The sequence below is a fragment of the Rhinolophus sinicus genome, linkage group LG12, assembly GCF_036562045.2.
Source record: "Rhinolophus sinicus isolate RSC01 linkage group LG12, ASM3656204v1, whole genome shotgun sequence".
Taxonomy (NCBI): Eukaryota; Metazoa; Chordata; class Mammalia; order Chiroptera; family Rhinolophidae; genus Rhinolophus; species Rhinolophus sinicus.
In genome coordinates, this window is record NC_133761.1 from 54,951,190 (window position 1) to 54,969,882 (window position 18,693).

General features: G+C 36.7%; 1 protein-coding gene across 10 annotated transcripts in view; it reads left to right on the top strand.

The window, feature by feature from the left end:
- Positions 1–18,693, top strand: part of ENAH (ENAH actin regulator) — a 109,992-nt gene that overhangs the window by 47,444 nt on the left and 43,855 nt on the right. For all 10 annotated transcript variants that reach the window (XM_074316929.1, XM_074316928.1, XM_074316930.1 and 7 more), the window contains exons 2-3: positions 3,606–3,771; positions 8,953–9,130. In XM_074316929.1, the coding sequence (XP_074173030.1) occupies positions 3,606–3,771; positions 8,953–9,130 (344 nt within the window). The remainder of the gene's footprint in view (positions 1–3,605; positions 3,772–8,952; positions 9,131–18,693) is intronic.

Here is an 18,693-nt window from a genome sequence, read left to right on the forward strand (position 1 = left end):
ACTTTCTCAGCGGAAAATCCTCCTAGAGGAAGCGGGAAATTCCTATCAGAAGAGCCTCTGAGCTGTTCCTATCTTGTGTACACACAACGTATAGGTAGTTCTGTTGTGATTAAGGCCAGTATACTGTAAAGCAAACCCTTATCAGTATTTCACTGGACCAGGGAGAAATGGAAAAAACACCATATGGACAATGTAGGGAATTGTATAGAGAGCTAGTTATTACATTTACAGTATATTACATTATGTTCTTTCTTTTGAGATTTTGAAGTTCCAAAATATCCTTATTTTAATAAGTTATGGTGATCCCTCCCCTACCCCGAATATCCTACCTGGAAAGTTGGCCAAAGTATTGTCAACCAATTCTATATTGATTCATCCAGTTTATGTTTGAATTTTATAGGTCCATGAAATCCCAAACTGGGTACTACTGGCTTATTCTGTGCACACCTGTAATTGGAGTTGGTATATTGAGTGATTTTCTTCTCATCAACAACAGTTCTCCTATTTTTTCCACTCCAAATGGCTGTCCAACAATTCAGTTAAACTGTGAAAGCTTTCTGGAGTTAGCACCGACCTCACAGGTTAAGAGGACTCAATCCCACAAGACTGCCCCCACTTCAGGGGCCAGCTGCCAGTGGGGTACTTAGGCTTCCCATACTTATGCCTGGCTGACTGCAAATTCAGGGGTTCCCATGACCCCCTTTTGATAATTTGCTGAACGACTCCCAGAACTTAGGAAAGTACTTTGCTTACTATTACTGGTTTATTTTAAAGGGTACAACTTGGGCATAGCCAGATGGCAGAGCATAGGGCAAGGTATGGGGCAGGCACAGAGCTTCCATGCCCTCTTTGGGCGTGCCACCCAGCCAGCATCTCGATGTGAGCTTGTTTGGGTGTTTTATGGAGGTTTCATTACATAGACATGTTTGATGAACTCATTGGCCCTTGGTGAGTGAACCCAATGTCCGGCCCTTCTTCCCTCCCAGGAGGTGGGGTAGGGTAGGACTGAAAATTTCAACCTTCTAATCATGGCTTGGTATTTCTGGCACCCAGCCCCCGTCTTGAAGCCTAGAGTCATCTCATTAGCATACCAAAGACGCTCTTACAGCTTACGAGATGCCAAGGGGTTTGTTTAGGAGCTCAGTCAGAACTGTGACAATGACCAGGTGTTTCGTATTATACCACAGGATGTCTGTGTCTAGTAAGGAAAGGTCCTCACATGTTATGGAAAGGAATGCAAAGACTTGACTTGAATTTGTCACTAAGATCCCCGGCAACCAGTGCCATCTCTTCCTGGCCGGGCCCTGATGTGGCTTCTCTGAGAACCTGAAGTCTTCTAGGACTACAGACTTATTCGGGTTTTCCCTGTCTGCCCTTCCCAGCTTGCCACATCCTCACGTGGCTATTGAGACTTCTCCAACAGCACCTCAGCTCTTCCCCACACCTTAGTTTTTCTTCTCTTTAACCTGGGCTCCTCCTGCTGCTTCTTGGCTTTGTTTAGAGTTGGATTTGTAACCTTAACATCTCATCTTGAAGATTTCTTTTCATCTTCCTTAGAAACGAATCAACTAATTTTTGCAGTTTGGGTCTTTCTTGGCTACTTTATGTTTTGGAGATGTCTTTGTTTCTATGGTTACAGCTTTCCCAGGGAAACTCAAGTGACCAGACATTTATTTGATTGTTGACTAAGTGGTTTGTAAATTAAGCACTAGTCAGAGATATTCAGTTAACTATGTGCTTCAATTCGGAACGTTTCCAGCAACAACCCACTCTTCTAGCAACCGGGAAGAAAAAGGTAGAGGGAGAAGTTGGGATATTCTATCTAACTCTCCTGGTTTTAGATTTCCTGTATGTTTTTAAAAAAAAATTTTTCTTTTTGAGGCATGGAATGACCAAATGTACAAAATAGGGGTTTAACTATTGTTTTAGCTTGTATCATCCCACTGGGACTCTCTTGAAGAGACATTATTTCTTGAACCATGGGAATCATAGTGTATGTCCAAAAATACTAACTTTTGAAAACTGGAAAATACTGTTCTTTATTAATTTACAGATTTGTTTATTGAGTTATTTACAGTTAGTAGTAAATTTGTGTCTTGGATTGTGTGCTGTAAGAGGCAATTTGCTTTAGGTTGTTTCATGTAATCTTTCTATAGAGTTATGCAAACGTTGTCACTTAGGTGTTTCAGTTGTGTTTCTGTTCAACTGCCGTGCTGACAAATGCTCATTAATCAAGCTTTTAAAAAGAATTCAAGCTTTAGTCATTGGCTTGTTTTTATTTCCAGGACTATTTTACTAAAAAAATTTCAGGGGAGCATGAAAACTTAGACTACCACTGGTTTTATTTCAGTGTTTGTGGTGCTCAAATATGGTTCCAAGTTAGTTTTTGTAAAATTTCTCTAATGGAAAATTACAAACAATTCTAACCCCACTGTTCTGAAGCAATGTTATTGCTCAGTCCTGGGACCTCTTTAGGTCCCCATGAGTCTGCTGTCATCAAGTCATGTGACAAGTTGAGTAAAATACATATAAACATACACTGTTGAGAGATGGGGCAGAAGTGTGGGTAAGAGGGAAGGGCTTGAAATCACTTTTGGTTTCTGAGGGTATTGGGAAAAAACCCACATGATTCACTGTTTAAAATCTTTGAGGCGAAAATGGGTGGGATGAGCAATGCTTTCATTAAAGGTGGGGTTGGGTGAGCTACTGAGCAGCGTCTCCATAACTGTGGCTTAAACGTGAGAGAAGTCTTCTGTGTAGAGATTGAGTTATTTTAGTTGGGTCAATAGTCAGCATAGAGTTAATGTACCTGTGTCCTTCTGTTGCTCATTTTTGGTATTTGATTTAAAAAATAAAATAAAATGTGGTATGAAATAAAGTAAAATTCAAATCAGTCTTTTTCCCCCCAGTAGGAATATTGAATTTTTGAAAGATGAAACTAGTGTTCATATGAAATAACTTCCCCTCATTTTATTTATTCATGTATCTCAGTCTCACTTGGTAACAAATAATTGAGGTGAAGCTAAGATTTAAAGATATTATCATGGAATTGCTCTTTGCTTTAATATTTATCTGTGAAGGTTAGCATTAAAATCTAGAATGATCTTTAGAAAACATCTCATTTTACTTTTTCATTTTTAAATGAAGAAATTTGAAACATAGGGTGTTATCTTGCCCAAGTAGAATCAAAGACTTAGTCACATAGCCATCCATTGATGGTTGGTGACAACTCCATATCTCAAGGGGCAGATAGAGCTACTCAGAATTGGTTACAGATCTTGAACCAAGCCTGATGGTAAAAATATAAGTAAGTAAAGAGGGGAATCAGAAACTGCTCCTCGATTTTATAAATGTATATACATGATTACACAGATGACAATTAATTTCTACTTGTAGTTGTATTAGTTTGTTTTAAGTGCGCCTTCCCCATTTTTATCCACCCGTAAGGGCAGGAAGCCTGTGTTTTGTTTGGTGTTGTTTCTAGCACCCAGTAAAGCACTAATTGTTGATTGACTGCTAGGTGAGCTAACTCTGATTTATGTGGCGATGTGGGAAACTTAGCATATTTTAAATATCTTAAGTTTGCCTTTTTTTTTTTTAAACAGTGAACAGAGTATCTGCCAGGCAAGAGCTGCTGTGATGGTTTATGATGATGCCAATAAGAAGTGGGTGCCAGCTGGTGGCTCAACTGGGTTCAGCAGAGTTCATATATATCACCACACAGGCAACAACACATTCAGAGTGGTGGGCAGGAAAATTCAAGACCATCAGGTAAGGGTCTGTGATTTTTTTTTTTTTTTTTTTTTTAAGGAGGACGCAGCTCACAGTGACCCATACGGGAATCGAACCAGCAGCCAGCTGTTATTGGTGTTATTACTAGCACCATACTCTAACCAACTGAGCTAACTGGCCACCCCCGGTGAAATTCTTAAAGTCGTCTTGTGTTACAAAAAGACTTGGTACATTCAGTAAAATAAAGGAGTGCTTTTAAACTATAGTTGAAATGGTCTCTCTGGGGAAAACATTGGTAGTACTAACGAACAGTCCTAAATAATTCATGACACTAAGTTGGAACTCATTATGAAGATTAGAAAATAAGAAAGTACTTAGACCTGAGTGACAAGTGTTACTTATAGAAATCTGTGGGACATCTAAGCTGTCCTTAGATGGACACATCTTAAGGGCATATAATGAGCTTAACTCAAAGAGAGCAGAAGGAAATACTAAAAATAAAAGAACTTAATTAAATAAAAATAAGTAGAAATTATTAACACAAAAGCTTGCCCTGCTGAATAGAAAAATCGCAGAATCAAAGAAAAAAAGTTGCAAATAAACAGTATTAGCATTGGAAGAGTATTGCTATTAGTTATAGTAAGGCAATAAATTACTAAGGTAACATGAACGGGTTTATGCTGATAAATAAGCCATTTTGTAGACAAATATAATTTACCCAAGCTGGCAGAAAGTAGAAAAACATAGTAGACCTACAATCATAAAATATATCAATAGTTAATAATCTATCACCAAATTTTAAAAAATGGAGGGGAGTTCAGAGCATTGATAAACAAAATCTAAAAATCTTCAAAATGCTACCTTTTTTATGCAAACTGTTTTAAAGAATAGTACTTTATGAGGCTAGTATAATTTTGATATCTAAAAACAGAACAGTTCGAGAGAGGAAAATTATAAGCCAGTCTCAGCTGTGGACATTGACAGAGATATAGAAGTCCTCAGTAAGATATTATTAGCAGGCGAAATGCAGCAGAGTACATGAAAAAAAAGAAGAAGATCAGCTCTGACCAAATGGGGTTTATCTCTTTTTATCTCAGTAATGTAAGGATAGTTTAACATTAGATAACCTAGTAATGTAGTTTACCAGGAGAAAATTATAAGAAACAAGAAATTCAGGAAAAGCATTTGATAAAAGTAAAATCTGTGCATAAAATTTTCAGCATGTTTGGCATAAAAATTTTCTTAAGTTGATAAGGATGAGTAATATAAACATACAGCAGACATCTTATGATGTTGGGAGGATATCCATCAAACTCAAGAATAAGTTGAGGATTTCAGCTTTAATCACTTTCATTTAGCATTGCAGAGGAGGTAACCTAGTGATAGGAAGATGAAGAAATTCTAAGGATTGAAAAGAAAGACATATAGCTGATTTTATTCACTCGTGATGTAATTGTCTACATAAAAAATCCCAAGAGTATCTGCAGATAAAATAATAGAACTAATAAGATTGTTCAGCAAGGTTGCTGGATACAAGATCAGTACATAAAAGCCAGTGGCATTTTTGTATAACTAGCAATAAACAATTAGAAAACATAATTTTATAAAGATACCACTTTAACAAAAACAATAATGTACCTACAGATATATCTAATAAAAAAATTGGTTTCCTCTTATTCCAGAGTACCTTGCTACATTTCTTAATGATTTTAAGTCTTTTCTAAATGGAAACATGTTATTATAATTTATTAAACAACATTTAATCTTTTTGTAGTAAAGAGCCATTAAAAAAATCATCCACCATTTATTTGAATGTTTGTTAAGCATGTGAGTAAAGAAGGACAGTGAGTTGTTTCAGTTATGATCTGAAAGAAGAAAGAACTAGAGAAGTAAAACCAGCTTTGGGACCTCTCTTTACTGGAGGCAGGTGTCAGTTTTGAAAGAGACTGAGAAGCTAAGCAGATATTGGGGAGACTCATGGGACACGTAGGACACAAATGGGAAGTTAGAGCCTGCCAGTGAAGGAGTGTTGTCTTGGTGATCCCCCAGGTCATGACTTGGGACCCAGAAGCCGCAATTCCCTGGAAGAAGTTTGACTCAGAATTAGTCTGGCCTTTATAGGAACTGAAACCCAGCCTCTAATTTTGGTCACTTTTGTATTAAAGTGATTCGAGATTGTTAGTTTTCTTAGCTGTTTGCCAGAAGCAAATGTACATTTTCCCTGGAAAAATATAACATCATTGTAGGCCTCAAAATTTCCATATAATGGTCCATGCACAATGTCTGGCACTCAATCAAAATACCCAGGCATACAGGGAGACGACAGGAATAGTATTAGAACAGATCGACTGGGAATCCAGTTAATAGAACTATCAGAAATTGACTTTAAAATAACCATGCTCAGTATATTCAAGGAAATAAAAGATTGAGAATTTCAGCAGAGGACTAGATTCCTGAAAAAAGAACTTAATGGAAATTTTAGAATTAAAAAATAGAATAATTGCTGTTAACTCAGTGATGAGTTTTACAAACTAGAAACAGCTAAAAAGAATGAGTAAACTGGAATATAGGTCAGAAAAGAATATTCAGACTGAAGCTAAGATATTCTGAAAGAGAAAAATGTAGGTATATAAAAAGCTTAAAGACATGGACAATACAGTAAAAAGTGTATAACGTATGTGTAATCAGTCCCAGAGGAGAGCAGAGAATGGGGCAGAAAAATAATCAAAGAGATAATGAACAAGAATTTTCAAAAGTGATGAAAAATCACTGTAAACAAAATACAGGGTGAAACTCTTGAGAGCAGTCAGTGAAAAAAAAATGATTTTAAAGAAGCAACAACAGTTTGTCAGGTGACTTTTCAATAGAAATAACAAGAGCTAGAAGGCAGTGGACTTCAAAGTACTGTAAGAAAATAAATGACTCCTTAAAATTTCACACCTAAGAAAAATATCCTTCAAAAATGAAGAAGTAAAGTTGTTTTCAGACTAAGAAAAAATGGAGAGAATTCATCACCGGGAGATCTGCATTGAGAGAAAAATTTCAAGATGGTCCCAGCAGAAGCTTGAAGAGACAGAAGAATAAAAAGCAAAAGAAAGCATAAACACTGATCATCGAAGGTCATTGACTGTGTATAGTGGTAGCGTTTTATGGGGTTTAAAATATACATAGAATTAAAATAACCAATAAAAATAGCAAAAGAGTCCTGAGATGGGCATGAGAAATGGGGGGTGCTATTGGAGATAAAGTATTTGTAAAGTCCTTGTATTGTTGAGGAAAAGGTAAAAATAATAGTTTTCATTTGTCTTTGATAAGTTTGAGATGCCTGATGTCATCTCTGGGGCAACCACTAAAACAGTGAAAAAGTTTAATTAGTGAGCTAATAGAGGGGATAATAATAAAGTAGGTATGGTAGATTTAGACCCACATTTATATATAATTTACATTAAATGTAAATGAACACTCCAGTTAAAAGCAGAGACTGGAAGGTTGGAGCAATAACACAAAATTGATAATCTGAGTATAAAGTTGTCGCCACACACAAAGAGCTGAGAATAATCAAAGCACTACTAAAGAACAAAGTAGGTGGACACTACTCTGGGGGCTATAAAGACTTAATGTAAAGCCACAATAATAAAGACACTGTGACACTGGCTCAAAGACAGGCATATTGACCAGTGAAACAAAATAGAGCCATTCAGACACTTGAGTTATGGAAAAGGTAAACTGCAGCACAGTTAACAGATAGGACTGGATCAATTGCACAGCCATGTTGGAACAAAGAGGAAACTTGAATCTCATTTCACACCACAGGCATAAATCAATTCCAGTTGGATTGGAGATGTGAGTATGAAAGTTATATCAATAAAGCTTTTATAAAATAATCTGGGATAATATTTTCATGACCTTGGGATTGAGAAACATTTCTTAAACAGGTTACAAAAACATTAACTGTGAAGGCGAAGATTGCTAATTTGGATTGAATTTGGAATGAATAAAAGTTAAGAACTCTGTTCATCGAAAGACACCATTAAGAGAGTGAAAAGGCAAGCCGCAAAAATGGAGATGATATTTACAACACAGATAACCAACAATAGGATTATATCCAGAATATATAAAGGACTCTTACAAAGCAATAAGAAAAAAAAAAAGATGGACGACTTGGTAGAAAAATGGGCAAGAGATTTAATTTGAGCAGTTATTAGTAAAAGAAGATATCTACATAGCCATTAAAACATGAAAAAGTACTGAATTTTATTAGTAATCAGGAAAATGCAAACTAGAACAAGACTGATACAGTATTCATACCCATCAGAATTGTTAAAATAAAGACCAACAATACAGACTGTAATGTTGGATTGAATGTGTAGTTGCACATGCAACCTGTTTATATTCTGCTGTGGAAGTGAAAATTGATAGAACTAATTTGGAAAGCTACTTGGAGTTTTCAACTAAAGTTGAAAACTTTCTATATATGGCCTGTGACAATTGCACTCCTGGATATATGCCCAACAGAAATGTGTGCTCATATGTCCAAAAAAAGACATTTAATAGGATGTTCACAACCTGGCAATTTTTAATATCCTCCAACTGCAAATAATTCAAATGTCCATTAATGGGAGAATGGATAAATAAACGATTTATACAATGGAATACCATAGGGCAGCGAAAAAGAAGAACCCACAACTGCATGGAATAAACACTTTTGAGGGGAAAGGGCAGATACATTATAATATGTACTTATTATGGAACTCCGTGTACATAAAATCTCCAAACCTGAAAAATTGATCTATGATGTTAAAAGTGTGGCTGGTACCTTTTGGGAGCGAGGAGGGGTTAAGAAGCACATCCTATTTCTTGATCAGGGTTTTGGCTACATGGGAATGTTCACTGAGATACATGCATATATATTATATGCTTTGTGACTTTATAATACTTCAATAAACATGGTAAAATATATTTAATGAGGCATATAGATTTTCTTTTGTTTAGCTGATTTACTGTTTTAAGGCCAGACCTTTGTACCCATCAGACAGCTTAACTTCCATCAGACTTAATATTTCTGCAGACTGTACCCTAGATAATTGGTTTAACCGTTTTTTTTGCCAACCATGTCCGGAGCAGGTGTGAATGAGTGAATATCTGCCCAATCAGGGTTTGTTGACTGTGTTGATTTTGCCAGTTAGTACCTCGATTTGATAAAGAATTACTGTCTTTCAGGTCGTGATAAATTGTGCCATTCCTAAAGGGTTGAAGTACAATCAAGCTACACAGACCTTCCACCAATGGCGGGATGCTAGACAGGTGTATGGTCTCAACTTTGGCAGCAAAGAGGATGCCAATGTCTTTGCAAGTGCCATGATGCATGCCTTGGAAGTGTTGAATTCCCAGGAGACAGGTAAGGTGCCCATGGCTGACTCGTTTCCTTGAACTGAAGTGCCATATGGATGGCTACAACAAACCTTTTCTGACCCACTTTTAAATCATATATGTATTTGAAGTCATTCGTGAATTTCTGTTCTCTACAGAAACATGAACTTTTTTTGTTGATGATAAACCTGTAGTCTAGAAGGATAATCACATGAGATTGGTTAGTTAGTAACTTTTGAGGGCTCTCATTTGAAGTTACTTAGTTACGTTCATCCTGCTTTAGAACCTCAGCAAGGATACAGGCCCAGAGAATATGCAACGGATAGAAAGTATACACCTTTACCATGATTTCAGTTTTAAGGAAGAAACATGTGTTTTCTAGAATATGTTTTTAAAGCGACTACTGAGCCCTTGAACTTCAAGTAGGACTAGGTGTCCTTCGTCGTAGTAAATATAAAAATTGGATTCTAAGTTGTTTCAGGATTTTAGGAGTGCCCTCAGGTGGTGTAAGCTAGGAATTGCATCTCCCTGACTGCATGGTGGTTTGATGCTGCATGTAGAAATAATTCACTTTAAAAAAACCTAGGATTTAAGTCTGTGTATGTGTCAAAGATGAGTTCTGTTTTTGTTTTTGTTTAAAAAATAGAAAAGAAATATACCAATGTATTGCTCTCTCTTTGGGGAGATAGATTTTAGTCAGAAAAGAAATGTCATGTATAAAACAATACAAATGTGATTATGCTTGCCTTTGTTGTATATTTAGTAGTGATCATAATGATATAAATGTGCTATAAACAATTTATATATTTTAAGAGGAAGAACATATAGTCAAATTAAAATTTGATATTTTGTTGAAGATGTAGAATTTCAAAACCTGTTGTAGGTACAATAAATTTCATGTATTTCTTGCCTTATTCTAAAAGGGATTGAAACATCTAGCCCATGTGTTAGTCTTTTCCAAATACAAATTTCAGAGCAAGAAGTCGTTTTTGAATCTTGCTGGAAACCATGGTATTATGCTTATAGATGGTTTATATTAGATCTCCTTTGAGGAAATTAATATATCTATAAACAGTTTGTACATAGCTCTCGTAGCTTACCTATTTTGAGAAAATAAACCGCTGGAATGTCTCCTGGTTTGTCAGTATGTCCAGAAAGGAGCCGAGGAAAGTCTGTATGTATATATTATATATAGTCTTGGATGTAGATTGTCTGAGTGTACTTGTCTGTTAGGCACCAGTATTTTATTGGCCTTCTGTTGTAGGTATAGAATTGCTTTTCTGTTACCATAGTTTTACCATAGGAAAGAAACTAGAATTATGGTTCTTAATATCTTATTAAGTAGGTTGACTACATAATAAAATAATTAAAGGACAAAAGTTTAGACAGTATGTGTATGACAATAATATTTGGCTTCCCCATGTTTGGAACAAACTAGCATTTTAATTTCTTAAACTTCAAAAGAGTGTCTAAAAGATGTTAGGAACTAAATGTTACTAATTTAAAGTAGTTAAAATTATTGTTGTTCATCTTGTCATCATTTTTTTTTTTAACCAAGTGGTAAGGATTATTTTTATCACTGTGTAGTCATACAGTTGGCTTTCAAAATGCCGATGCTAATTTTTTTCTCCTGATCTTGATCTTTTGAAATTAATGAGTCTTAATTTGGAGAGACTCAATGATATTCTCTGTTGTAAAGTGATTTCCACATTATAGAAAGTCTGGCAAATGGCAAAAAGCACCCATCGTCTCACTAGCTTCACAAGCATTTTAGAAAGGCAAAAAAATGTAATAGATTGTTCCTACATGGTTTTGAAACTTTATTCTCTTCTCTGTCACAATCTCCTAATACCATGGGCTAAGGGAAGCGAGGAAGGTGGAGAAGATTCATCCTAGCCTTCCATCTCCTTGTGTCATGGCCCAAAGTCATTGGCAAAAAGGCTTTTGGTTCTGTAGCTTTTTCATCAGAAAAAACAAAGTATATAAAAAGGTTGACGTTTTCTAACAGTCTGATTTGGGTGGAAAATTACTATTTTCATAAATTACTGCAAATGTTAATTTCTGATTTTTGATGGCATTAAACTGGCTTGGAAGTGGAGACACAGGAGGAAGTAGATGCTAAGAATCAGAAGTGTTGTTGGGAAAGGATGTAATTTTTTCAGTCAGTCTCCACCAAAGGAGGACAGGTACCCCCACCCCAGGATTATTTTGTGGGCCTCCTCCCAGCCACCTAAACAAACATGCCCAGTAATATCTGCTCTCATCTTGACATGTCTCCCCCTTCCACAGCTGTTTGCTTTGGGTTCCGAGCCAGGTCCTTGCTAAAACCATCCATTGTCCTTCTGCCAAAACCAAGTTGTAAAAACTTAACCTACGTGTCTCCTCCCTAAATAAAAACATACCCAATAAATCTTTGATCAGAAGCAAAAGAAAGGTAAAGCAACCTTTATTCATAAAAGTAAAGCAACCACAGATAACTAGGCTTTCCTACTTCTTAACATTTTACCAGTTCTTAAAACTGTTATTCCATATTGACTACTTCAGTTTATTGTTTTATTAGGTGTTAATGTCAATATTATCCATTGGATATTGGTTAATCCTTCTTAGTGATTTTCAGACTTTTTAAAGTCACGGACACCTTTGTTCAAACAAAATCTTTTTCAGAAATTCAGTGCACAAACAGGCAAAAAAAAAATTGGAACTTTTCTATTTAGTGGAGTAGGGGGGTGGGAGGTGGGAGCCCATCACCACTGAGGCTGCTTCTCCAGAGCAGGATTTGGAAATTACTAATCTTTTCTTTTTTTTAACTAAAACCAATAATTACACAATTCTCCCTTCCTCCCTTGCCCTTCAAGTTCTTTAAATCCTCAAACAAATTTTTTAAATTAAGAAAAAAATAGCTTTCTTTGGGGCTTGTCATGCTGAACTTTATACAAAGTGCTCTGTATGTGTTTAATATTTCCATTTCTTATGAAAAAAGGTGGGTGGCAGAAATGTTTTCCTTTATTTTGTTTTTAACTTGGTGTGCAATTATCTAATATACTCGAAAGTACAGGAGGTGCTAAATACAGTGAGTTATATTTGGATAAAACACAAATCACATGTTATAACATTTTAGAAAAAGAGTTGAAATAGTGTTCTTTTCTACCAAATGCTACAGTTTATTTCCTTTTTCTGTTGTTTAATGGAAGTGGATTCGATTTTAAATAAGTACATTCAAAATGCATTACCCAGACTGATACTTTGGAATTCTGTATTACTTACCAAGTACATTTATACCATGTTTCCCCGAAAATAAGACCTAACCACACCACCAGCTCTAATGCGTCTTTTGGAGCAAAAATTAATGTAAGACCCAGTCTTATTTTAATGTAATATAATACCGGGTATAATATAATATAATATAATATATAATATAATATAATATAGTATAGTATAATATAATACCGGGTCTTATTTTACTATAATATAATACCGGGTATAATATCATGTCATATCATGCCATGTTATGTCCTATCATATCATATCATACTGGGTCTTATATTAATTTTTGCTCCAAAAGACGCATTAGAGCTGATGGTCTGGCTAGGTCTTATTTTTGGGGAAACAGGATAGCAGTTTTGCAGATGGTAGTTACGGATTATATAAACTATAAAGTCAGTCGTTGTAATGATTGGTGGAGGTAAATTTGCACAATATCTTTCAGTTTGAAAAAGGTTTAAGTCATTTGAAAATAGGAAATAACTTTTTTAAAAGGAAAATCATATCCATAGCCAGTAAGATTATTCTACTGTTTTTGTTCTACTCAACCAATATTAAACATACCTCTGTAAGAGGAAAACCTTAAAATACTTTGCTATTAACTAAGACTGTTTTTGCTAGATTTTTTTTTTTTTAATATCTATTAAAAATGGGAACATAGTCAGAGACATCCTCAGGTTTGAAATTTTCTTTAGATTTTACACATAAATATAAATATTGAGATTTCCATTCATTTTTTTCTTACTGATAATTTGGCCTGATATACCGTCTACTATGAGCATTTGTATGAATTTTATCTCAGCATTTTTTCATCTTTTTGAGATGCTTTGAAATTAATTGGATTTAAAGAAATCTCAAAAAGTTTCTAGAAATTCTTTATGTTTGTAGTGACACTTTTATTTTCTAGTCTGCCAGTTTTCATGAGCGCAATATTAAGGTTATAGCAAAAAAAAAATCACACATGTTTTGAGCATAGGTATGATGCCAGGCGCTGGGAATAATATTAACATGATAAGGTCTGTTCCTTGCCTTCTGGGAGTTCACAGTTGGGCTGGAGCTGCAAGGTCGGCAGAATTAGAACACAGTTTGCGAACTTTCGTGAGTGAAGTGTGCAGAAAGGCCTGTGGAATACCAAAGAAACTTCCAGGCTCAAGCACATTTCTGAAGAGAAGATGATGCCTGAGCTCTATTTTGAAGAATGAGTCGGCCTCATGAGTGAGAGAACATTCTGGAAAGGCTTGGAGGCATGAGAGCATGGAGCAATTAGGAAACAATGGATAGGCTATGGAGTGGCTTGGACATGAGAATATATATGGGAGCGGGGTGGGGGGAAGAAAATCCTGACATAAGACTGGAAAGGTTGGGAAGGGCCGTGCATACTTCCTGAGGAGTACGCCTGTTAGGACGCCTGGTACAGAGTCAGTGCAGGGTGCTAAGTAAATGTTTGATGTAATCAGGTTTGTGCTTTGGAATAAATGTAATGGATTGGTGAGCGTGTGGTTATAAATATGGAGATGAGTGTTACAGCGTTGGGATGACATTGGTGAGAAAGATGTGGCCTGAAATGACAGTATAGAGCGGAAAGGAACGGAGAGAAGAGGATGCGACAAACTTTTTTTTAGTGCCACTCTACTTGCCACGGCATTGTTCTAGGCCTTCTACTCATGTCCTCATTTAGTCTTAAAGCAGTTCTGAGGCAGGAATCGTGATCTGTTTATTGGCTACTGGCTGTGTGCCAGGTCCTACCTGGGCACATATATTACTGATAATCTTTGTGACAACCCTGCAATATTGGTAGTATCTTTGTTTTAGCGACAAGATTGGGGCTTAGAGGCGGTCACTGGCCTGGCTTAAGGGTCCACAGCTAGACAGTGGCATAACTGGCGTTCGTACCAGATCTAGTTGTGTAGTTATCCTTCACCACCATGTCAGTGAGATGCAATGGACAGGCCAGGAAGGGGAGAATGAGCCGTGTCATCTGGCCACTGGTGGAGGTGGTCCCCAGAGATGGAGATGGAGAGGAAGAGGATGAGGATACTGGGCCGTACATAACTAATTTGATTCTAGGCATATCCCATTTGGGTATTTGTTATTATTTATAATAAACAAATGTAAACATACTTACTTCCATGATTATAAGTTCCTGATCACTAGTGTTTGGGAAAGCTGCTTTAGCTTGACCATAACTCGAGTTTAATATTGCGTTTTTCATGAGCATGGCTTTAGTTTTCTAGTGTGGGACTTACGATATCTTGTCCTGCACCAAAGTGGAAATGATTAAATGACTAACAGAGAAAGATGTGATTTTTCTGATCAATCTTATAGGAAGTAATTTTAGCCTGAAGTTTGTTGTCAGACAGATACTATTGTGCCTGCCTCTCACTCTTGTCTCTGCATCGCTGGCAGTGGGGCATCTTACACTGTGTTGTCTGGCACGGGTCTCGCTGGCGACTTCAGTTCTCTTCCGGCTTGTTTTACAATAAGCTTGAAATGTAATTAACGGTACTGCAGTGATCTGAGGCTGTCCTCCCTGATTACCTCCATGTTTTCCTGCATGAGAGTAGTAATTTGTATATAATTACTTTGCTTGCATTCCCGAATTTTAATCATATTTGTTGCCTGTAAATGAGGGAAACATTTGCTGGATGTGAGTCTAAATTTTGCAAGACGGATGCAGGGGGCAGGGAGGAGAAGCTTTAATACAGCAGAATCTATCTTGTTGTCCATCAATGATGAGAAATGAACTACAGGGACCACTTCCTCTCTGGTGGGACCAGTCACAACACACAGTGGCAGGCAAACCTGCTCCACAGTTTTGACAGCTTGGTTCTGGACGTGCTTTTATCCATCTGTAAGTGTGATGGTGGACCGTTGTGGTGTCCGTGTTTGTATTTAGCAAGGAGCATGCGTACCCTGGGGCAGGGCCTCTGAATGAACAGGCATCCCTGTTTTATGTGGTTGAGGCCAGAGAGGAAATTGCTAAGCAAACTTTTGAAGATGGTGTTTAATAGTGGTATGTTTGAAATCAGTTGTTTTATATGTAAAGAGTATTGTGACATTGTTTCATAAATCCTTAAAAAAATGCCCAAGAGGTAGATGGTCTCATAATCTAAAAGAAAAGCCACAGTGGACTGAAGTCTTTGTACTCCTAATAAGGTACTATGTTACATGCTGTGAGAGAAGCAGAAATGAGTCCATCAAAATTGTTGACCTTAAGGGTCTGTTAATTGTGTAGAGACTATAAGACGTGGTCAGAAACATCGGCAGAATAAGCACCATCAATGGCACAGAGTGGAAATTAGGAAGTGAAATAAGCAAAAATAGCATACTACTCAGGTAAAGGTAAAATTTTTAGAAGATAGACCTGCTCTTTCTGTGGACTTTTGTCATTTCTGAGAAAAGTCGTGCTAGAAAACAAATGACTTCTGTTTTCTGGAAAATCTCCGGGGTGTGTGGCTGTGACAGTGCCCGTCAGGTAGGAAGAAACACATTTTTATCAAGGAGTTCCCTGTGCAAATACTGTCCCGAGCTTTACTGGTCGTACTGTACTACAGACAAAATTGCTTATTCAGGTCTGGAATCACTGGTCCCCGTGGATTTAAATTTGTCTTTAAGCCTTAGAAGCGTACATCCCCCGTTTGAAGACAATGACTAGATGAGTGACATTGGATTCCCAGGAAATGGGTCGCTAGTCTCTTCTGCAGATAATACTTGGGACCGGCCTTCTGGGAGTAGGAGGCAGAGTGGAGTGCATTCCTACTGTTGTGTGTACCAGACAGTCTTGCGATGGCTTTATGTTGTTCTTAGAATCAAGTACAGGTTCCTTAACGTCACGTGACCCTTTGTTCCCTCACGAGCGGCCCCTTCTTGACTCTGTATTAAGTAAACACACTCTCCCTTGCGTCCAGGTCCTTGCACCGTCTCTTCCCTCTTTCACCACTATGGGACGTACTTTTCCCCAAAACACTTGAAACACATTTCTGGACTGTAGAATAAGTTTGGCAGAACCAAAGTTAGTGACAATGCTAATACAGCGACACTAACAGATTTTCTTTGCACATAAAGATCCAATTGTTCAAAGTGTCTCTCTGCTGAAGGCCAGAAGACATACATATTTTTAATGTCGCATACAATCTTACAAACTGGACCACATTATGATATATAAGCAGCTCTCAAGTGTATTTAATGCAGTAATAGTAATTTATAGTATTCTTTAAATGAACAGATATTTGAGTGTCTAGAATTTTTTTCTTAGGAAGCCAGTAACTGTTTTACTGCCCCAAAGGGATACTATTCTTTGGGTAAATCAGCTTGAGTTATCTCTTTCCCCTCTTACATAGGCACTTTCACCTGTTTGGATAGTACATGTTTAGTTTTAAGGATCCATCCCAGACAAGAGCTAGGTTTGAAGGACTCCGTGATATTTCCGCATTGTCAGTTAGCCCCGCAATTACTTCTCTGCGAAAACTTACCCTTTTTTCATTAAAATGGGAATTTGAAGTAGTGTTATTTAAAACTTTTCACCCGTTTTTCTTGTGCATTTTGTTTTCTTGCGAATAGTGAGAGTATGATCCCTGCAGCGGCTTCCAAACAAGTGTGGCAGAAGATGGTTGCTAGGGAGATACAGCCAGATTGCCTTTCTAAAGACACACCCCCATTGGAAAATCCTCCCCCCATTAACATGGCTCTGTGCCCTGTGCCTTCTCCTAATGGTTCTTGGTGGTAAGCCGGGGAAAGAACTTGCCTTCACCTGAATTTCTTCGCTCTGGGAATTGGCTGTGGACCAGGCCTCTTTTTTTGCTTTTTAAAGAGTTCATTTTTTTTCCTGGAAGCTTGTGGGGTCCCAGCTTTACAGTCCATTAAAAACTTCGGGTATAGATTTTCTGGGTTATTTCTTTATAGTCTACTGAATTTGGCTATGTAGGGACCCCCTACTTACCCATCCACATAAAGATTGCTTTTTGAGCAAGACAATTTTATTTTCCTAACTTTTGTTTAAATATTTCTGGTCTCGTATATTTCTCATGCTCCTTTATTACAAAATGATAATACAGATTCACTCATGCTCGTATTTATTTTCTCTCCATTTGCATTATTTAGATAGATTGATATATGTAAAGGTACTTTGAATACAGCTAGCACATAATATACGTTTAATGAGTTCTAAGTCACATCAATTCTGTAAAACTCTAATATAGCAAAAAAAAATGCTCAGTTACCTACTATATGCCAAACACTGTCCTGCTGGCTATTAATAGGAAGGTGACTATGACACAGATACTAGCTTTGAGCACCTTGAAGTCTAGTGAGACAGATAGCTGACTCTAAATAGATGATATAAAGTAATAATTCAGCAGTCATACAACAAATTGGAAAGACGTTAGGCTCTACCAGTTGGTATTGGGGTTTTATTAGGTTGCTACAAAAGTAATTGCGGTTTAAAAGGTTAATAATTGCAAAAAACAGCAATTCCTCTTGCACCAACCTAATATACTGTGTTTCCTTCTGGGCTCTTGCTGATAATGAAGTTTTCTTTTTTCTTCTCCCCGTTTTGTTTTGTTTTTTAAATAATGGTGAATTGCTGCTGCTTTTACATCTTTTATTTTTAGAGGGTGAGTAGTAAAAGACTTAAGATGGAACGTGGAAAATGTCTCATGAAGACACTAGAATAAAATAAGCCTACAGATTGAACTGAGATACTAAAAATATCATTTACAATATGGCAGTAAGTATTTTGTGCACAGTTTTCCTGGAAAAAAAAAAGTTACTTTGTTGAGTAACATTTATGGAGTCTTAAGAGTGGGAACATGACAATCCCAATTTAAAGTTTCCTTGATTTTTATAAGTTGGGCAACATAGCTGACGGCCCTTTTGATTTTCTTTGTCTGAATATACTGATGTTTCATCTAAACAATATCCCACCATGTTTGAATGGCATACCAAGTTTGTGGCCTACTTATTACGAGACAATATATTCTTTAAAGAGTAGTACAATAAAGATACACCTATTGTTAAGGATGTAATTACATTTCAGAGACTCAGGTTAATGATTGTTTGTTTATAGAACAAGCTTATTTTTCTGTCCTTGCTGACAGCTCATACCAATAACTTGACTTATATGTAATTCTATTTGATAAACTCCATGTGAGGTAAACAAGCCCAGTTTACTTGGTTTTTAATGTAGCCAACAAAAGTGCTTTTTAAAAACTATTTCTATTTTATTATAAAATTTTATATATTTTTGAATTTCTAAAAGTAAATTTGCACATCTCTGTCATGTAGGTGTTTGTTTTACACAGAAGTTGCTTCTTGGTCTCACTGATAAAGTAT